The sequence below is a fragment of the Meles meles genome, chromosome 6, assembly GCF_922984935.1.
Source record: "Meles meles chromosome 6, mMelMel3.1 paternal haplotype, whole genome shotgun sequence".
Classification (NCBI taxonomy): domain Eukaryota; kingdom Metazoa; phylum Chordata; class Mammalia; order Carnivora; family Mustelidae; genus Meles; species Meles meles.
Genome location: NC_060071.1, coordinates 120204894 through 120227328, shown reverse-complemented (window position 1 = coordinate 120227328; position 22435 = coordinate 120204894). Strand labels below are relative to the sequence as shown.

At 49.7% G+C, this 22435-nt stretch overlaps 1 protein-coding gene across 3 annotated transcripts in view; it reads left to right on the top strand.

The window, feature by feature from the left end:
* The window catches only part of SLC8A3 (solute carrier family 8 member A3), a 135727-nt gene that overhangs the window by 98297 nt on the left and 14995 nt on the right, over positions 1–22435 (top strand). For 2 of the 3 annotated variants that reach the window (XM_046007069.1, XM_046007068.1), the window contains exon 3: positions 21378–21481. In XM_046007069.1, the coding sequence (XP_045863025.1) occupies positions 21378–21481 (104 nt within the window). Of the gene's footprint in view, positions 1–18827; positions 18858–21377; positions 21482–22435 lie in introns of those variants that run through there. The other variant, XM_046007070.1, reaches the window with a different exon arrangement.

Genomic DNA, 22435 nt, shown 5'->3' with positions numbered 1-22435 from the left:
ACTAACTTGGAGAAGGGCTCCCTAAACCTCTCTCTTACTGCGGGTGAGGCTGGAAGGAGAGGTTGTCCAAGATGGACCCTCCACTTCAACTCGAGCACCTCTGATTTTGCCTGCTGTGCTCAGTGATACCTCACCGTAGGCTTCCTTCTTCACACAAAATTTCTTCAGCTTTAAAAATTGGTTTTTGATAGCCATTGGTATGGAAAGAGCATTGGATTAGGAGAGTCCAGGTGGCCTGTGTTCAAGTCCCTGCTCTGCCATTTACCAGCTGCGTGACTTGGGCAAGTTGCCAACATTGATTGATAAACCATTCGAGGAAGGCTCCAGAAGCTAAGGCTGTGGCTGGGCAGCAGAATGAACAATTTTCAACAGTCCTTCTTTATCTCCCCTTTTCATAAGAACTTTTCCTGGGCATTGCCTCCTCCTCTCTCCTTGGGGCACCTCCTGATGATGGAATGCACAGGTAAGCGTTCTTGGAGAGCACCCACTCACTGGAACCAGTCCCCAGCCAGATCCACCCATCTTCATGGCCGAGCTCCATCTTTCCTTTCAGGCTGTGCTCCCCCTTCCCTCTCCGCCATCACCATAGCAACACAGTGGTGTAAAAGATAAAAGAGCTAAGGCATCTAAATATAGTCCGAGTCTCAACACTTCCCGCATGGAGCCTAAAACCTAGGGGGTGACAGCTAGAAGCATCCAAAGGATGAGTGGCAGCCAGGAGGGAGGATGAGTCAAAGGGAGGGTTGAGGATGGAAGAGAAAGGCAGGGAATGGTGATTTACTGAGCCTGCTGCCTGGGTCTTCTCATCTAGCCTGCACACCACCTGATGTGGATGCTACCATCTCCATGTTACTGCTGAAGACACAGAAGCTCGAAGAGCTTGGGAAGTTGGCCAAGGTCACACAGCTGCCAGCATTAGAGCTAAGACTTGAACTCGAGAGTCTGCGACCCCAGAGTTTATGTGTTTTCCCCACCATGTCATATATGCGGACGCAGGCGCGAGAGCTTGCTGGGGACACTGCACTGTTTGAGCAGGTCATAGAACCACGCCGAGGGCAGAGCTCCACTAAGCTATCAGATGGGTTTAGACTCGGTGTGATGGAAACTGGGAGGAGAGGGAAGGTATACGGCTTCGGCTGGAGCAGCCCCTAGGTGTTCCTTGAGGGCTGAGGGGAACAAGAGGGAGTGTGGGTGAGACAGCATTTTCTAGGTGCATGATGGCACGGAGTGGGAGTGGAGGCCTTTGTCATGCCCTAAAATGGAACTTAAACTGGTACAACAAAAGGCCTGATTAGAAGCCATAAACCAGAGCAGGCTCAGTGTGACTCACACCATCACTCATTCCCTCATTCAGTCATTCCACAAATATTTTTATTATGCACCGGACATGTGCTCCACATCAGGGATAGGGACACAATTAAAGCAAGTACAGCCCCAGCCCTCCTGGAGCTTAGAGGGGGGTGGGGGGGGCGGGGGAGACGAATGAGGAAATAATTACACACTTGATTGCTTCTTTACAACTGTGACGGCGACAATGAGTACCTGACAGAACATCGCCTCCCTGATGCCCTCAGTGGCAGGGAACACAGAAGCTCTTACAGGTGAACAAAATCCACTTAATCAACTTAAAATTTTCTTTTAGGATTTTATTTATTTATTTGACAAAGAGAGAGAGATCACAAGTAGGCAGAGAGGCAGGCAAAGGGAGAAGGAGAAGCAGGCTCTCCGCTGAGCAGAGAGCCCGATGCGGGGCTCGATCCCAGGACCCTGAGATCATGATCTGAGCTGAAGGCAGAGGCTTAACCCACTGAGCCACCCAGGCGCCCCAACTTGATCAATTTTAAAGGTGATGTGCATTTTCAAGGTGAACATGGCGGCTGTCCTTGGCCTTGACCATGGTAGCTTGGCCTTCACCACGGGCCTCTGTGCTCAGCGCACCCAGCAGACCCATTCCCTGCCGTGTGTCTTCACTATAATCACGAAGTCCATACAAACCAGGCTTTCAAAACACAGCAAACTAGACCCAGATGAAATCTGACAGCAAGGAAACACATCACGTCTTCTTCCTCCAGCGCTTAGTATCGCCAGCGTGAAGCGGAGTGTGTGGTGTGTAGACAGGATGAGTCAGGCTATGGTATCGGCTCCTGAGGGTTCGTGGGAGCGGCCCTGGGAAAGTGTCTGTGAATTAAGCAGGGGCAGGATGGGAGGGAGAGAGCATCAGAGTGAACTTCTGTGGATCCAAAGCCTTTGCAAACTACCTGCAAGGCAGCCAGTCTGGGGGCTGCTGTATGAATGAGTTAGAATTAGATAATATAATGTGTGTGGAGCCCTTTAGCTCTTCAGAGAAATGCTGTCTAAATACATCGTGTTCGCATCAAAGATAATGATACAGTACTCTATTTATAGTGCTCGGCTCCCTACCTGCCGGCTCTTTCCCAGGGATGGGGGGTGGATGAACGGGCAAGGTCTGGAGAATGTGCTTCGAAATCCTTGATTAAAGGCCCTCCAGGCAGATGTAGAATTTCCAGCGCATTATATGACTGTCGCTGGCACTGTGTTTTCTTTTCCCCACCGGAGTGTCACCGCCCTCTGTTCCAGGTGCACAGCTCTGCCTGGCTGTTGGCATGCCCTGAATGTCATGGGGAAGGCAGCAGCCCGCAGATGTGCAGGAGATACAAACATGTCTTTAACTGCGTGTTCCAGAGGGCCTGCGGGCTGGCTCCTATCAGCAGGCCCTCGCCTCTCCGTGAACACAGGCTCTCCACGGCGAGGGGAGAAGTGTGCATGTGTGGGGCTCGAAATGAGTATGGACTACAGACCTTCTGGCCCGGGGAGGGTTGAGAGGTGGCAGTTGGAGGAAGAGCAGAGTTGTAACGGAAGGGAAACAGACTCGCTTGCACCGAAAGCCAGTTAGGCCACCCCGCCACCAGGCCCACGGAGGGAGGGAGCAGGTCAGAAGTCATTGACGTGGAGGCAGGATGGAAAAGGAACTGGAGCGATGGGCACTGATTGGGACTACAAAGTCAGACTCTTGCATCTCTGGTAAAAGAAAAGGGCGCGGAGGTGGGGGGGATTGTCTGTCAAGTAGAACAGCCAGGATCAGGCTCCGTGGGCAGTGAATTCACTTGCTGCCTCCCCTTCGTTGACCTCTCGTGGATCCCTTCGCCGAGGCCGAGGAGTCTTCAGTACAACACTTGGTGCCATTGCTTCCTCCACACAAACCTCCATGGCGATCAGACAGGATCCTTGAGGGCGTCTCTTCGCGAAAGATGGGATGCGATGAAAATAGGCACATGAGCAGCCTCACCGGCCACGCTGTGCGCTCCTGCCTCAGGGGAAAGCCAAGAGCAGTGTTGGATAGCAGGGAAGGTGGCCCCCCAAAAGGCAGGCGCTTGCACTGGGGCATCAGGTGCTGTGGAAGGACCATCTCCATCAGCAGAGAGACTTCCTAAGACAGGTGAAGGTCCCCGTGCAGAGCTGGGAAATGAGCAGGGGTGCTGAGGAGATGTGAGCCCTCTCCAGGCTGCCCCCTCATCTCGAACCGTTCCTTGGGCCAACCACGGAGCTCAGAAAATGCCCTGCCTGGTCCCACACCAGCCCTTGCCCAACTCCCAACCGTCTTACCCTCTTCTGACCTGATCCTGGAGACGAGGGAAGAAGGAATCCTTTTCCTGGTGGCTCTGGCTAGTACTTAAACAACAGACCATCACCACATTAAGTGACACTTTGGACAGCTTACTTACTACATGCCACTTCCCATGCTCCGAGTTTTACTTCTTTGTCTCAGTCCTCTCAAAAACCTTCTGAGGCGGGTTTTAGTATTACACCCATTTCAGGGAAGGAAACTGAGATTCGTAGAGAGGAAGTAATTTGCTACGAGTCCTAAAACTCTTACACCCTGTGTCCAGATATCTCTGGCCATAGGGCCCATGCGCTGAACCACTAACGACAGTGACTAATGATTTCCATGGCGTCCGTCACCGGAAGGAACCATGGAAAATACACAGCAATGAAGCCATGAGTGGAGTATTGAAGGGACAGCAGAGCCAGGTTCCAGCCAAGGTGACTCCTTTCGTGCATGTGTCGAGGACAGGGGAAGGGAGTTTAGACTTGTTTGGGAAGGGAAAGGAGAAGGATTCAAGGGCCCTTTTCATAAAAGTAGCCCAGGGGCAACTGGGTGGCTCTGTCAGGGAAGCATCTGACTCTTGATTTTTGGATCAGGTCATGATCTCAGGGTCGTGTCAGCTGTGCACTGAGATTCTCTTTCCCTCTCACTCTGACCCTCCCTGCTCCTAAACAGGAAAGAAAGAAAGAAAGTAGCCCAGTAACTAGGCTCTAAAGGGAGTTGAGTTGTGTGGGCAAGAATGGACTCACGGAGACCAGCCACAGCTCTGCCACAGCTCTCGGGCCACCGGAAGGCTCTGCAGTCCGTCCCCAGCTTGAATTCTGGTTCCCCCACTTAGTAGTATTCATTCGGTCCCTGAACAAACGTAGTGGTACCATCTCTGTGCCAGAGGTAGTTCAGGTGCTGGTAAATGAGATAGCCCCCGTTTCCACCCTCACCGAGCCTGTATTAGATCGGGGAAAACAGACCATGCACAGATAAACAAGGAAGACAGAACAAACCAGAGCGGTTTGGTGGGTAGTAGCTGGAGTCCAATCCCACTGAGTGGACAAAGAAGTAACATGCACGCGGAGACATTTTAAAAGGACCTGGTCCCAAGAGTATCTGGAGGAGGAAAGATCCAGGCAAAGGAAACCGCTTTGGCAAAGGACCCAAGACCGGAATGAGGTTGATGGATTTGAGGAAAGAGCAAGCAAACAGAGCAAGACAGAAGGTGAGGGGCTTGGGGAAGCCAAGCTGAGTTTTTGCGGGCTGGATCAGGTTCTCTGGGTGGTTTTGGAGCCCCCAGATCAGCAGTTAGTTGTCTGGAAACCTATTTGAAATGCAAACTCCCAGGCCCCACCCAAACATTCAGAATCAGAAACCCTGGGGATGGAGCCTTTGGGTGATTTTGAGTACTAATGTTTCAGAACTCCTGGGCTAGATCATGCAGTTTTAATTTTACTCAAATACAAGGGGAATTTACTGAGGGTTTCAGGAGGGAAGTGGCATGTTATGATTTTTTAAAACAAATTTTTAGAGGTTTATTCCGGGGCAAGCGGGATGGAAGCGGGAGCTGGGTTGGGTGGCTGTCGCAAGGGTCCCATCCGCACATGGCAATAGTTTGACTAGGGCGGCATGGTGGAGAGGAGAGGTGGACCAGAACTGACAAGGTCAGGGAGGCAGAAATGAGGGCCACAGAGAGCTGGCCGCCATCTGTCCAGAGCACAGTTCAGAGGCAATATTCTCCGAGAAGACATTCCGCCCTCCCCTAGTCCCTCCCTATTGTCTAAAAATAGGGGCATTGCTGAGATCCAGCCTGTCCCAGAGGGCAGGTGCTTCCTCAGCTGCGGGAGGACAGGTGAGGGAGAGCGGTGAGGGAGGGATAGACTCTATGAGGCTCAGGAAGTTGGCTGGCATCCTGGAAGGCTAAAGTTGTTAACTCTGGAGAGTGAAGCAGGAGCCCTACTGATGGCACTTGAGAACTCGCTTTCACTCTCGCTTTCTCTCTCTCTCTCTCTTGCGCACACGCGCCCAGTTACTGAGTTAAATGAGACCCACAGTTTCCATAACAAGGGTTGTTTTTTTTTTTTTCTGGTCGTTTCATTACCCACAAAAATCCCAAGAGAGAAATAAGGCCTCTGGCCCCCCTTATATAAGCTCGGAGAGAGGGGAGGACCGGGGGGAAGGCAGAAAATGAAGCCTCAGAGCTCAGACTCCCGTCTTTTGCTTCCTGACCTTCTCTCTGTCACACCAGAAGGCACCAGATGGCCACTAGAGTTGATTAGGGTTAGGATGAGGGGAGTCAAGCTTGGGCCCTGTCTTTATTTTTAAATGTGTGGTATTTCGTTTATCATGGATTGTTGTGTTAATTCTTACTTTTAAAAATATCGCAGTAAAATATGGCTGATGTGGATTACTGGGTCGTTTGGTGCGCCCTTAAATTTTGCACCTACGCCTCACTTGCCTCAGTCCAGTCCTGTCTCTGGACCCATTGCTCTCTGCTCCCCATCAGCCTCTTTCACGGACCGTCCCCGGAATACCAGAGCTTTAAACACTGGCAAATAGGATTTGTATGCCCCTCACCCTGTGAAAATGTAGGTTCTACCTTTAGACTCTATTCTCCAAGAAGTTTGCCTACTACGTTCCTGACAAGGTCACCAAGTCCTGTGAAACTTGCTGTGGGCTAAGTTGTCACACTGGAGGGGACACAGTGCTCCGTGCTGCTGCAGCTGAGATGGGGCTAGGATTTAGGCAGTCTGCTCCAACCGCGGCCAGCCTGGGCCCCGTTTTGTCTCTAGGTGGTACAAAACAAGAATTTGCCCTTTGGCTGGTAGAAGAAGGCAAGAACTGGAAAACAGTTCATGCAGGAGTCTGACAGGTAGAAATTGTTGACAACCCCGCTGGGGCCCACAGCACAATACACTCAGACGGTGACAATGGCTGACAGTGACCCGCCTGCTGTTTTCTCATCCAGAGCTGCCGCTCTGCGCACAACCCCAGGGGGCGGCATTTCCGTTGACTGGCTCGTGAACAGAGCCCACTGCAGTTGCTTGACACAGAAGCTCTGCCTTCGTTTAGTCCCTGATTGATTCAGTCAAGAAAACGTCTATAGAATAAGCACATTTTCCATGTAGTTAAGTCTCTAATTGAAGGATTTTCTCTAACCAGCCTGGGGACAGGAATCTTTCCTGAACTCGCTATTCACTGGGATCTCTTGAAATTATCCACCAGCAGCACGGGCCGTACACGTGCTCTTGTGGACAGAGAATGAAGGTGGCAGTATGGAGCTTCGATAAAGTTTGCTCAAGTCCGGAAGAGCTGGTCCCTCTCGCTTCCTAATTATTGAAAGGTTTTTCTTGTACCTGAAGTTCGCGTCCATATAATATGGTCTTCTCCACTGCTTGGATTACAATCACTCTAGAAAATGAGATACCCAGGGGCCCCTGGGTGGCTCAGCTGTTTGAGCATCCGGATCTTGATCTGGCTCAGGTCATGGCCTCGGGGGTTGTGGGATGTAGCCCTGTGTCAGGCTCCCAGCTCAGCCCAGAGTCTGCTTGAGACGCCCTTCTCCCTCTGCCCCTCCCCTAACCTGTGTGCGCACCCTTGCTCTCTCAAGTACGCAAAGAAAATCTAAAGAGAGGGAGAGAGGGAGAGAAAAAAAAGAGATGCCCACCGGAGAGGGAAAACAAGACAGAGAGACTCAACATCTCCAAAGCCGTTAATCAGATAACCAGACACTTGGTCTCTTCGGTGCTGGGAGCACACAGGTAAATAAAATGATTTTGTAGATGATTTTCGTTGCTTTTCCAGGAGGGGAATTTATCAGCTTCAGGGTACAGCAGGCATTTGTTCCCAGACCATTGGTAGGTTTGTTTTATTTCCCTTCTTGACTTAGAAGCAAGCGGGAAAGAATTGGAGCTGTGAATCGTACTCCCTTTCCCAGACCCCACTCAGTTAAGGAGAGGCAGAGCAAACGTGAGGGTCGTACAGGGCTAGAAATAACTGAGTCACATGTAGAGCCTAACCCTGTACAGTTCCGCTGCTCTAGGGATCAGAAATCGGATGCCCCTCTGAGAATAAGTGGGACTTTCTTTCTTTTTTTTTTTTAAAGATTTTATTTATTTATTTGACAGACAGAGATCACAAGTAGGCAGAGAGGCAGGCAGAGAGAGAGGAGGAAGCAGGCTCCCTGCTGAGCAGAGATCATGACCCAAGCCTAAGGCAGAGACTTAACCCACTGAGCCACCCAGGCGCCTCTAAGTGGGACTTTCAAGGCCAGACTCTCCTGCAATACTAGAGTGGAGTTTCCCAGCCCTCACTCCACCCCATCACACCCCACTCACACCCACACAACAAATAGTAATAGGAAGCCCTTCCCACCACAAGGCAGCAAAGAGGGAGAGGAATCTTTATCCCAGCTTAAAGAGAAGAGAGCACTGTCGTCCTGGCAGAGAAGTTGTAATTAGACAATGCATGAGCACATTAATTTTCCACGTGTCTGAGCACACGCTCACAAACACACAGCACTCTCTTTGCATGGGGGCCTGGAGAAATGGTCTAGCTTAGGAGCCTCCTTGAGGTTCCCGCTTTGTTCAAACCCAGACGGGTTGGAGTGACCTGAGGAAAGTGTGTTGATTCGCCGTATTAAGATAATACATTTCCTAGAGCTTACCCCCTACTTGCATGGAAATTCCTCACGAGCCAAGGGAAGCAGCAAAAGGGATGTTTTTCTGTCCATGTTCGCATCATAGGACTATAAGCTTCATGAGAGCAGTAACATACTTCCGATATGTAACGACTGGGTGTGTTACGGGGGTGGTGAGTTGTGTAATTCCTTGGTCCTCCTCTTCTCTGAGGAAAGAGGGACTCGATAGAGTGAAAATAGCAAAGGTTTTTTTTTTGTTTGTTTAGCAAAAGGAGACAGCTCACCCCAGAGGCAGAGGAGCACGAGGAGAGGAGGGGGGCAGCATGCTGAGCTCCTCATTGTTATTTTCTGGGGGTTCATTTGGTCTCTTCCCTCCCATCCTGTTACCATTGCTCCACCCATGAATGTGTCTTGGTTTCTTCCCCTCTAACCTTTTGTTCAAGTTTATGGTAGTCATCTGCCCAAGAGCTGCTAAGACAACTCACAGGGTGGGGGTGGGGGGACCAACCCGCAATGCAAATGGTATTACATTGATATTATAAGAGCCTTGGGGTTACTAGCAGATAAGGTCTTTCTTAAGTGCAGGTTCCAAAGCTGGGCCATCTCTGTTGCCCTGTCTTCTGCGTATCAGTCTGGGCTAAACTGCAAAAAGGGTTGGTCTAAGGGAGATGGGGCAGTCTCTGGGTGGAGACCGTCCCTGGCAACTGTCCCTTCGTTATCCTCCTTTCTCCCCGGCTGCTCCTGTCTATGTAACTGCCTACTCTAACAGGTTAGGAATGGGTGGATGGATGCATCATGGACCATGTACCCAGCAAGCACTGAAGAGGAACCAAAGAAAGAGAGAGAGGCAAGACATATTCCAGGCCCTTGAAATAGAGCCTAGCTCAGGAGGCAAGATAATGATGTGTGAAGGCAGTATGGACTGCATCAGGCAGTAGATGACTGGATTAGTGCAGTAGTCAGAAGATCAGGAACCCATTATGGGCTGGATGTGTAGGAACATCCTCCAGATCTAGGTGGTATCTAAGTTCTATTTGAATGGATTAAGGGGCACCTGGACAGGTAGAGAGGAGGGCAGACCATCCCAAATGCTTATAGGGCCCTTTATGTCCTTGACCCTGCCTTCTCTCCTGACTCATCTGTTCCCCTTCTCCCCTCTCTCTCTCAGTGCTCTAGCCAAACTGAGCTCATTTCATCACCTTGAAGCCACCCTGTATTTTTTTTTCCCCCACCAAGACTTTGCACAGGCATCCCCCTTCTCTGGAAGACTCTTTCTTCTCCTTGTGGCCAAACCAACTTGACGCATCATTCAGGCCTCTGCTGAAATATCCCTTCCTTTGGTGAGGCTTCCCCGATTTTATTCTTGACCACGTGCTTCCTCAGCTCTGTTCTTCCCGTATCATCACACTGACCACACTTTACTGTGATTACGTGATTACTCATCTGCCTCCCCACTACAGAGAAGACTCTTTGAAGTCAGAAAGTCTTGCTTGAGAATCATGTCTGCCATGCATTAGGAGCTTCATAAATACTTAGTGAGTGAAGTATTTTATTATGCAGTTTCATTGTGTGGTGTCATCATTAGGAAGGAATGGATGGGTGGATGAGTGTGGATGGCTCGATGGCGTGATGGGTGTGGAGGAAAAGGAGAGAGGGAGGGAAGGAGGGAAGAAAGAAGGAAGGTCTCCAGGGTGAGCAGAAGTATGGCATGTTTAGAGCATAATGAGAATTGAAGAGTAGAGCTTGTGTGGGCAAGCATGAAAAGATGAAGTTGAAGAGATGGGTGGATGGATGGATGGATGGACGGACAGATGGACGGATGGACAATACAGAGAGCTTCTAATTCCTGGGATGAAGGGTTCAGTCTTTATCCTAGGAAAGAATGGAGATAATGAAAATCTATAATTTAAAATATTTTCTACCTTGTAGAGCTGACCTGCAAATCATGACAGCCTTCAAAAGAAAGGGTGTCTATAAAGATTTTGTCAGAGAGAGAATGAGAATCACAAGCAGGGAGAACAGCAGGCAGAGGCAGAAGTAGGCACCCTGCTGAGCAGAGAGCCTGATGTGGGACTCGATCCCAGGACCCTGGGATCATGACCTGAGTCGAAGGCAAACACTTAACCAACTGAGACACCCAGGTGTGCCAAGGGTGCCTATTTTAGAAGACTGCTTTTCTAAGAAATAAAAATCCCCTCACTTTGCCCTGACCTTTGGCAGACAGAGTGAGTGGCTCCTTTGGGGGGTTTTGGTACCACTTTGCCTCTGACCCTATCCTGAAGACGAGATCTGTAATCATACAGTCATGTGAGATGCACTTTTCCCTTTAGCCACAGGTAAGAAGCTCTTCAGGCATTGGGAAAGTGGATATTTGGGAGAGCAGATGAGTCAATCATGAGTTACAGTGCCCAGTATGAGCCCAGACATTCCAGAATGACCACCAAGTCCTCAAACGTGTGCAGGTGTGTGCCCATGGACAGGCCCAGCAGTCGGATCTTAACTGACAGTGGAGACAAAATGTTCATACAATTTGCTTAGAGGAAGCTCTATCTTTGTGACTACAGGTACTCATAACTATGAAGAAGCTGCAGGCTGTAGAGGGCTTATCAGAAGGGTCCAGAATAGGTGTCAAAGCAGCAAAGATCACGTGCATGCTCCCTCACATGCACCCAAACACCCCTCCCTCCCAATTTGTACCTGCATCTTCATCCTCCCACCTACCTGACCACCCCTCCTCGCACCCCCCAAGTTGCAGAGTTCTTCAGTGAAATCCATCTCTCTGCCTCAGCCTGTCCCATATTCCTGCTGGTTTTGGCATGTGTATGGAATAGTGAGTGAACCACACAAGAGTCTGCCAAGCAGGACTGCTGCTTACAGTTGTGCATGTTGTGCACTGAATAAAGACCCTTGAGTGGAAAGCTAACAATCCAGCCAGTTCTCTCCATGCCAAGCCCAGCATCCTGATACACTGCTGTGCAAGCTGGAGAAAAGCACCCTGTCCTTGCCAGGCTGTGCATCTCCAGGGCTGTGTCTTTTCTCAACTTTGCACAGAGGTGCTACATAGCCTAGCAGTGGCCCTGCCATCAGGACAAAGTATTATGATTATAAAATAGATACAGCAAGACAGTTTCAAGAGATCATCTGGCTCAGTTCCTGACTTTGTGAAATGAACAAGCCTCCCGTATTGGTTGTCTATTGCTGTGTAACAAGTTGTCATAAACTTTGAGGCTTAACACAATATCTAGTTATCATCTCACAGTTCTGTAGCTCTGAAGTTCAGGTCTGGTGTGGCTAAGTTCTCTGTTCAGGGTCTCACCAGGCTGACATCAAGGCTGGATCGGGCTCCTATGTGGAAGCCAGGAGGAAATGTCGGCTTCCAAGGTCATTCAGGTGGTTGGCGGAATCCAGTTTCTTGTGGCTTAAAGCCTGAAGGTCCCAGTCCTTGCCGTCTGTCATTCAGGGAGCAGCCTGCTGCTAGAGGTCACCTGCATTCCCGCTCACACGACAGTCTTCAAGCCAGAAACAGTGTGTTGAGACCCTCTCATGGTTCGAGTCTCTGACTTCCTCCTCTTCTTGGGCCCAAGAAAACTGTCTGCTTTTAAGGGCCCAAGTCCTCTCTTGCCCACCCATGTTCCTTTTATAAGCCAAATCTTTGAGTCTTTTTTCCAAAGGCTTGTTTGGAGAAACACATTCACCTCACTGTATCAGATAGTTGCCCATTTTGAGGAAACACTAGCATGGACAAAATCATTCCAGGATCAGAATCAATCAGAACCACCTTTTGTCATCCTAACCTCTTTTAAACATTTTTAGTAGAGTCTGACGCTGTCCGTGGTGTGCTGGAACTGGCTCCCGCGAGTTCATGAGAGCAGATTGTTAAATGTTTAGGAATTTTGCAAGATGGTCATTAAAAACTTAGTTGCCTGAAATTGACTTACAGTGGGTATTTACACTATGGAAGGCATAAATCCTAAATCAGAGTTCCTCCCCCCCCTCCCCCCAGAGAGCTGGTCTACCAGTACCCCACTGGGTGTAGACCTTTACAGATCATCTACCTGACTCTGTGTAGCATGCAGGAATCCTCTCCATGGCCGTTTTCACGCATGCTTATCATCCTGCTTTTTAATACCACCAGGAACTGGGCGGCCACTCCCTTACAAGCCACTTCATCTCATTGTTGCCAGGGTCTGTGGCCGAGTAGAAGTCTGCCTTCCTGCCAATGGCCACAGTGCTTTGGAAGCAGCGTCTGTGACAGCCCCAGGACCATGGAGCAGTGTCGCCTTCTGCAACAGACACCTGTCCCGTGGATCCACACTGCGGACCTCACTTAGAAGCACGGGTCTTTAGAGCCACACTGGGTTCACATCCCAACTCTGCCACTTACTTAGCTATGACCTTGGGCAAGTCTCTTAACGTTTCAGGGCTTCTGGTTCCTCATCCACACACTGGGGACCTAAGCAGTACCTGCCTCACTGGTTATGGTGAGGCTCCAGGGAGCTCAAACCTGCAGAGAGAACAGCACCTTGCCTGGCAGGTTCCTGACTGACCAGTTTGCTGTAAGGATGAAATTACTTAATGTACATGAAGTGCTCGAGTAGCACAGTGCCTGGCTCAGGGTAAGCACTATATAAATATAATATTAGCACTATAAAATAATATAAATATAAATATATATAAATAAATATAAATATAGATAAATATAAAAAATAAGCACTATATAAATATAAATATTAGCAAATGGATTTGAAACATGGTTTGCAGACCTTTCACTGTACCAGTCACCCTACTCTGGGTGCACTCCGATTCTCCCCCCGAGATTACAGCAGCTTAGAGGACCTACTAACTCCAGCCTGTGGCTGAAGTGCTACCCTTCCATTCCAGCCTCCTTCTCCCTGACTGGTGCTGGCATTTGAGCAGCTGTCTGATTTTCCCTCCGTTTTTAATAGACTCAGAGAGACCTCTCCAAGGAGTCTTGAGCCCTAGACCAGCAGCATGGGTGCATCCTGGCTGCTTGTCAGGAACGCAGGATCTCAGGCACACCCCGGACCCACTGAATTGGAATCTGCATTTTAACAAGATCCCCCAGGAGGCAGACCTATGCACATCAAAGTTTGAGAAGCACTGTTTTGGGGGACCCTATGGACACCTATTTTCAAGAGGAAATCACTTGGGGGCATCCTAAACCTTTTCATGAGACAAGGAACCTCTCCCCTAGACCTTGGTAAGAGCCAGGGGAATGTCAGTGTCAGGCTGTCAGGGTGTGGTTGGGGATGGGAGGGGCTTTTCTGCCCTGAATTGGGGCCAGAAACCTGCCAGGGAGAGAGAGCTGGTGGGGGGGGGGGGGGGTCTGCCGGTGCCTAAGAAGGAAGACTACAAGAACCTTCTCCTCCACGCCGGCCACTAGGACCGTAGCAGCAAGTGAGACAGTTTCCCTGTCATCATGGTGCTTACATTCCAGTGTGGACAGACAGACTAGAAACAAGAAAGTTAACAAACCAGCCATTTGCCTTCAGGCTGTGATTGGTGCACTGAAGGGACTGAGCAGATGGGACATAGAAGAAGGTGACCCGTGGTGGGGGGGTAGAATATGAGGCTTCTGAAAACTCCCGCAGAAAGGCTTACAGGTCCACTGCCCGCTGTCCTCCAGGCCTGGGTGGCGGGAGCTTTGTGAGTGGTGAGCAGGCCTGGAGCACCTGGGGTAAATTTAGAAACGATGAGAAAGAACCCTTCTCCCTGGGGAAGAATCATTTCAAAGAAATCCGGAGGGAAGCAGTCACTAAGTTAGAGATTACTTAGAGATTACTTCTAGAAAGGGAGGGCCAAAGGGTTAGGAAGCCCCCTACTCCCGGTGCAGTACCCAGGCAGAGCCACGTAGGAACCGAATTTCTCCCCTGCTGCCTGCATTTAAATGGGAGAATTCTGTGGTTCCTCGCTGTGGCACAGCTCAGGAATGGCGTCCAGAGTTTATCCGCCTGCTTGCATAAAATAAGCTGTAGTAGTAATAAGGGACGTTTGCTAAAATCCCAGCTCCACTGTGTGCTACCTGTATGACTCTAGGCAAGTGACTTAGCCTCTCTGAGAATTTGTTTTCTCATCTTTAAAGTGCAAATAGTAATTTCTATGTTAGATGGGGGAAGTAAGGATGAAATAAGGAAGTTCTCATGGTGTTGAGAATGTAAATGTTTATCTTGTCTCAAGTCCCTTTCGCGTGTAAAGCCAAGTCCACGGGCCCTCCTGCAGGGTAGCATTCATCCGTTCTACAAATAAAAGCTGTTTCCTCTCTCTCTTTCACCCTCAGGGAACTCAGTGGCTAAAGAGCACCCTTCCCTTTGCAGTGTCCCGAGGACGAGAGGCCTGCTTTGGAATTGGGTGTCCTCAGTGCAAAGGAATGTTCTGAGAGGCCAGGCAGGCAGACCGGAAACAGGTTTCCTGCTCCCTTCTGGCTTGTTGGTGGGAGAGCTCCTGGGAGCGTCTTTTCCAAGCAGTAGCCCCTCGAGCTTGGGAGCGCTGCTGGCGTTGGTTCCTCCCTCAGCAGAAGGCTGGGAGGAGAAGCAGGGCAGGTCAACACCTCGCCTTTGTATGGCTCAAAGCCCCCAGCCAAGCCCCATGCATTCAGTCCCAGCATGTTGCTGGAGAGCGGTCCTGTAGACAGACCAATGGAGTGGGCTCATCAACGGATGGTAGAGTTGGATAACATTGGGCTTCTGGTCTCTTTGTCCCACCGAGAATCCTTGGGCATTGTATCAGAATTGTTCCTAATGAGTTTTTGCTGCAAAAACGCAGATGTGTTCTCAGCTGTGTCAGAAATTCACCTTCAGTCCTTCAGCAAGTCATGGGCAAGGTCCTTCTCCACGCTGACCATTAGGACCGTGGCGGCAAGTGAGACAGTTTCCCTGTGCTTACATTCCACTGTGGACAGACAGACTAGAAACAAGAAAGTTAACAAACCAGCCATTTGCCTTCAGGCTGTGATTGGTGCACTGAAGGGACTGAGCAGATGGGACATAGAGGAAGGTGACCCGTGGTGGGGGTAGAGACAGTGAGCAGGAAAAAGACACAAGGAGGTCAGGTTGCCCATGGAGGGCCTCTCCTAGGAGGTGATGCTTATGTGGAGACCCAAAGGATGAGGATAGCACAGACCCAGGCACAGAGAACAAGCAAGGATGATGCCTCAAGAGGGAAGGAGCTTGGTTTAAGGAATAGAAAGAAAGACCAGTGTGTGTGGGACTCCCGAGCAAGGGGAGAATGGTGGGAATGGAGTCAGCAAGGTCACCGGCAGCTGGGATATGTGAGATCCTATAGGCCATGGTAAGGACTCTGCGTTTATTCCAATGATAATGGTGGGATGGGACTTAGATTGTGTTTTTAATAGACAGCTCTGGGTCATTATTGGGGGGAAGGAATTGAAGGAGGGGGCAAGGGCAGAAATATCTCTTACAAAGTTATTATGAAGTCCAAAGGAGAGGCAATGGTGTATTGATCGGGGTCTCAGTAGCAGAGGGAAATATGGCAGCAAATTACATTAGGGTTGGGGTGGTGTTGGGGGAAAGAGTGAGGAAAAGGAAAGAATCAGGGGTGATCTCCGGGTTTGGATATACCATGTTGCTGTTGACTGAAATGAGGAAGAACAAGTTAGGAAAGAGAACTCAAGACCTGGTTGGTGACTCTCCCTTAATTTAAATGTCCTTGTGGCTTCAGCTATGGCTTGAGCAGAATTGAGGACTTAACTTGGTTTTCAAGAGCTGGAAGAGAAAGGGTTTCTCTAGCTCCAGGCGGGGTCCAAATGGAGGTATTGCCATCCCCATGACTGATCCCATCGAGGGAGTCTGATACCCTGTCTCCTGCACTCCTCTGACCAGTGGGTCCGCTAGCCCACCTCAGTTCCTTGGGCCACTACTACCGTCTGTCCTCGTTTCCCTGTCTTCCACTGAGTTATCAATGGCATCTCTTATTCTCTTCATCTGTTCGCTAAAAGTCACAAGTGCAAGTCACAGACGGTCTCCGGACGTGGTCTGCCCAGCCCAGAGCTTGTCACTGACAGAGACACAAGGCCGGATTTTGAAAAACCGCGAGTTGCTGTCTGTGCTCTCACCTTTAGCATTATCAGCCCCTCCCCTAACCCATCTAGGATGGATCGTCCTGCACTATCCAGTCCTTTCTTTTCATTTTTTTAAAAGATTTTATTTATTCATTTGACAGGCAGAGATCACAAGTAGGCAGAGAGGCAGGCAGAGAGAGAGAGAGGAAGGGGAGTAAATAGCTGAGCAGAGAGCCCGATGCAGAGCTCGATCCCAGGACCCTGAGATCATCACCTGAGCTGAAGGCAGACGCTTAACCCACTGAGCCACCCAGGCACCCCTATCCAGTCCTTTCTTGACCTGACTTCCATTTCCTGCCGGTACCCCCTCTTGAGCCACCCGTTCTACCTGTTGATCTCCCCTTATTTTCTGACTTAAAGACTGGAGATGGCAAGATTCCCTCGTATACTACTCTCAACCCCCCACATCGGGGTCCTGTTGCCCTTAGTAATAATGGTTGTTCTTTATTAAGTGCTCACGAGGGAACGTGCCCCCACCAAGTGCATCACGTGCATGATCTCATTTAAGAACGCTCTGAAGTAGGTGTTCAGATAACAAATGAGACTTGAAGAGCTTTAGCTGGTTGCCTGGGGTCACCCAGCTAGTGAGAAGTAGAGGCCAGATCTGACCCCAGGTCCTCAGTCTCCAGTACCAGGCCAGATCTGACCCCAGGTCCTCAGTCTCCAGTCTTCGCTGCTCTCAAGGAAGAAAGTCAGAAGCTGAACGCTCACGCTTTCCATGTTGGCGAGCCAGCTTTCGCTGCGACGGCAGTGGGTGTGGCAAGTGAGGACAGTTTGGCGTCTCTGATTTGAAGCCGCGGACTGGCGGGTGCTAGGATATGTTAGTAACCACTCTTCATTCACCTCGGGAGCCACAGGCCCGCATTGGTTCTCTAGGATCAGCAGCGCAGATGAGGGAAGCTCTGAAGCCATCCAACACACTCGACGGGGACTTGGGAAAACTTGGGCGAGCAGAGAGGTTGTTCCAAGTCAGAATGTAAAGATAGTCCTACTTTATGTGTGTGTTTGTGTGTGTGTGTGTGTGTGTGTGTGTATTTAAAGGCAGGTGCAGAAGACCTCAGCCTCTTCAACAAAGGGTCAACAAAGGGCAGGCCTGTGGCCCCCTCCAGTCTGCGAGGGGCCACGCCCCATGGGCAGTGGAACAGGGCTCCTGCATGTGTCCCTTCGTCCCACTGCTGAGGGGAGACTCAGCTCTGGGCACACCCCTCCAGCAGTGTCCCACACCCTCTGTGACAGGCCTCAACTGCAGTCTGGTACTGGAATGTCGCCATTAATAAGCAAAGGTTGGGGGAGGCCCAGGTCAATCTTTGTTTTTAAAGTTCCTAGTAATAGGAAGGAAGGAAGGAAGGAAAATGGAAATCAGGACTACAAAAATTGGTTTATGTTTTTCATTGTTTAGCACCTTTTAAAGATTTATTTTTTATTTTTTTAATTTATTTGACAGACAGAGATCACAAGTAGGCAGAGAGGCAGGCAGAGAGGAGGAGGAAGCAGGCTCCCTGCCGAGCAGAGAGCCCTATGTGGGGCTCGATCCCAGGATCCTGGGATCATGACCTGAGCCAAAGGCAGAAGCTTTAACCCACTGAGCCACCCAGGTGCCCCTGTTTTGCACCTTTTAATATAAAAATAGTATAATATGCTAATCGCAAGGTCACTATAGGATTTGTAAGGTAACTGGGGCTCAGAGCGCCCTAGAGTTCATGTAGTGCCGTTCTTGCCCCCGCTGGGGCTGCTGGCCTTGTTCGGAGGCCTCGTTTTGAAGCCCGCTGTTGAGTTCCAGAATGTGTGACTTGAGCTGCATGGCCCTCCTGGCTTCCCCATGGTAGTCCCTGCCACAGAGAAAGGGAAGAAAAAGTCCTTCTGTGTCCAGGCAAGACTCCCACAGGCCAACAGGCCCCCCATCCGTGTCCTTTCTATAACATACGCCTTTCAGACCAATACCAGCTGATTTCAAAAGTCAAAAAATTCTCCCTGTCCCCAGAGCAAGGAGGACAAGGAAGCAAACATCACGGAGGACCTAAATGACGGGACCATTATGCTTATATTATTTCATTGCTCTCACAACTGCCCTGGGACAGTGTAAGCATTATTTAACCTCTTTCTGTATCAGTTACGTTATTTGTCCAAGGTCACGTGGGGTATCCAAGATTAGAACCCAGAACCTTTGACTTTCCAGCCTTTGAGTCTGACCATGCCATGAAGCCCCACGAAGCCTAAGAGGAGCCCAAGGAGCCTGGAAGGGGGCCTGAGGCAGCCTCTCCCCTCGGTGCCCCCGTGGGGACACACTTTGACCTTTCTGGATCTTTTTACTGTTTCCTTCTCTTCCTGTTCCTTCTCCCAGCTGGCTTGCTGCCACCCCAATCTGCTCCTTGCTTATGATACTTATTTTTCCATCCACAGCAAAACAATTCACATCAAGGTAATTGATGATGAGGCGTATGAGAAAAACAAGAATTACTTCATTGAGATGATGGGCCCCCGCATGGTGGATATGAGTTTTCAGAAAGGTGTAGTACCCTGTCCTCCACACTAACATTAACGTTCTTCTCTCCTCTCCTCTCCTCTTCTGGGTCTTTCTTTCCCCAGTCTGTTTGTCTTCTAGTCTCCCTTTCTTCTGCCTCTCTAAGTCCGCGCCCCCTTGTTTTCTTTCTTGTTCTCTCGATTCCTTTCTTTGCACCTCTCCCTCTCCTCTCTCTGATCCCAGCACTGCCCTAACACCTGTCGGCCTGTCACATGGTATCCATAAGAGGGATGTTCAGGAGTCAATGGTAATTTTTGTGAGATGGAGAAATGGATATGGGAAAAACACAGTGTCGGGGAGAGAGAGAGAGAGAGATATAGAGTCAGCCAGAGCCCGGAGTATCATATATGGGGTTTCTGCTTCTCCTGGATGGCTTCCTATACAGGAAAGAGAAAGACCACACAACACGGCGCCAGAGGGGAGGGCAGCGCTGGGAAACTGGCCTCCGTGCTCGGCACAGATTCCCATGGGCCGCTATCCTCAGGGCTGAGCTTAGAGTCTGCAGACATTGGCAATCAGTATATTTGGATTTGGGTTCTATTTATGGTTTATCCCATTCCCCAGAGCAGGCCTTAGGAGCCATTTTTTTCCTGCCATATTCCTGCTATCAAGGTGTGTTTCCCTCCTGACCTTGACTGAGCTTAAAGTACAGGTTTTAGTTTGAGGTCCAGGTTGCAGACCTACCCACCAGCCTCTTGTTTTCCCTGCAGAGAATATTTAGCTGTGGTGGCAGAGACTTAGAATGCTGGGGGGGGATTCTAGCTTGAGTAGAAGCTTTCCCATAAGATCACAGTATTTCTCAGGGTAGGTGAAGCCTTTGCCTTCAACTTAAATGACCCCACACACCCCAGACTTCCCACAGGCAAGTCAGAACATCCTGTTCTGGACAGACCATCTGGGTCAAGGGGAGCCTCCAGCATTTGGGGACAACGTTCCTTCCCTCCAGTCATATCCCTCCAGCCAGGCCCTTGGTCTCAGAGTACCCACTCCTAACCCACAGCAGAGTCCCTGCAAGGGAAAAGCTGCCAGGCTCACAACTCTTAGGTAGCCCCAGGTTCCCATATCTAGGGCTTAGAGAGAAGTTCCTAGAAAATTTTCTTGGTAGTCATTTAGCTTTGTCTTTTGTCTACTGAGCAAGGTATGTAAAGTTGTCCAAAAATAGCACTGGAAAGGGCGACCTAAAGTGTACTTGTGAAACACACACACACAACACAAGTGCATGGCAAAACTTAAGGCCAGCAACCCCTCAGGTCAGTCTACATTTTGCAGATAGCAAAGCGGAGCATGTCTTCAGAAGGAAAGAGGAACATCAGAGGCTCTGACGAGACATTTTAAGTTATTGTTTGTTAGTACCTCTTTGCCCTTTAGAGAGCACTTAGGTCCCAGGCCAAAGACAAAGCAAGCAGAAAATAACAATCATGACTCGCTACCGGGATGTGCCAACCCCACTGTGGTTCCAGGAAGGGCCAAGATGGGGATCGAAACTTCTCCAATGACAGCTGGCCTGATCCAGCCTCACGCAAGTCTCTGGAGGGGAATGATTTTCCAAGAAATTTGGCTTCCGTCGGTGATTTGTTTCTAAACTACACCATGCTTTGTTGAGATGCCGAGAAATGATTATCGGGGGCCCGGGGAAACCTCCTTCACCATTTTCCCCAGGCCCCAGATCATCAGCATTTAAGGAAGCCAGCCTTGAGACCTACCAGCGCTATGCGATAGAAGTACAGAGGTGATTTAGAATTTGATGACATATCACTTTCTTTACATTTTCCTAGGAGTGCTTCAGCGGTAAATATTAAAGGAGTCCTGTATCACATTATGGTTAATACATACTCATTTTAGTTCCCACTGCTGGAGTCCTAAGATCAAGAATGACAAAGATATTAGAATTCTGCCTTCTTCTCTCTCTCTCTCTCTTTCGTTTCTCTCCCTCATAAATACTTTTGAAATTTTCTTTAAGAGGCTCACATAAGAAGTGAGTATAGACACAGCGAGGGAAAACGAGCCCCTGGCTGGGTACTATTGGTATATCTCCTGTTGGAGAAGGGCCCTGGATCATTCCCAATGGGTTAGTAGTTTACCTGCTTCCTGAGGAAATGCCAGTTACCATGTGACACCCCCCGCCCCGCCCCGGAATGTGCTGCCCAGCTGACTTCTTACTAACCATCAGCAGGATCTAAACGGACTCCCCCCCACCAGCACCCCCCTTGCCCTTCCCCTTTCCCTTCTGTCCTCCTGGAAGCCTTCCTTTGCCCACTTTTCCTTGCCTCCTGGCTCCCTTTCCTTCACACCCATAAGCAAACTATGACCAAGGAGACAAGAAAAGCTGAGACCGTTTTTTTATATGAGAAAAATACAATCCACCGTAGTCCTATCAGATGCCGCCACGGCGGGACTGGGCTGCATGCGCCAGGAGTGATGGGGAATGATTTTAAAGGCTGTGCTCCAAATGACCAACCAATCTACCGACCCAGTCGACACCCTCTCTCTCTTGTTGTCCCTACAGGAAAACCATAAGGGTTAAAATAGTAGATGAGGAGGAATACGAAAGGCAAGAGAATTTCTTCATTGTCCTTGGTGAACCGAAATGGATGGAACGTGGAATATCAGGTGTGAGATTCTTTAAACAAAACAAAACAAAAATAAAACAACAACAACAACAAAAAGAAAGAAAAAAATTGAAACTGAAAAGCAACAGCCACAAAAAAGCAACTCTGTTTTTTTCCTCCCTGCCCCCACCCCCCACCATTTTCTTCCCTTTTCCTTTTTCCTCTTTTTGACCAACGGACTTTTTTATTCTTTTCCCTCCTGTATTCTCGCTCTCACCCTGTTTCGGTGTCATCTCTGCCTTCTTAGCCTTAGCTGACTCCCCAGTCCTCCTTTCCCACCTTCTGGACAGCGCTGCAGCCTCAACTTCTCATTACCCTCCCGAGTTACCTCCTCCCGCCCCGTGCTCCAGTGATCTGATCGCCACTGTCCCCGGCACTCTCCCCCGCAGCCCTCACACATCCATGGATGCTGTAACTGTGGAAACTCCCCGGAGGGTGGGGAGGAGAAGAAAAAGAAAGGAATGTGATGCCATGCATGTCTGTGCCCTTTCCTGCCTTCTTGCCCTCCCACCCTTCACCCCTGAGCCTGGATTGAATGGGGGAGGAGGCTGGGATGGGGGCTGGGTCGTGTTGCAATGATGCTTTGACAGTTTCCTGCTGCATCCCCCAACCTTCCTTGAGTGCGTGGCGGGTTATTCCCTTGCAGAGTGGTTCATAGGCCCCTCTGCCCTTCATGGAGGTAAGTGTTTTATCTGACTATTTCACAGCTGGGGAGACCATGGTATGAAGAGGTGTGCCAGGTGTCAGAGGCCATAGCTTCTGAGACCTCTCTGAGACAGAGCTGGCTTCAGAAGTAGTCATATGAACTGGAGTCCTGAACTATGCTCCCTCCCCCTTGACATCCAGCCCATCTCATTCTACCTTTATTCAGGCTGCTTTAGGACCATGCAGTCCCTAAAGCAGAAAATTGGGAGCCTGCAAAAAGAAGGCAATAATTCCAGGTATGGGAATCTCC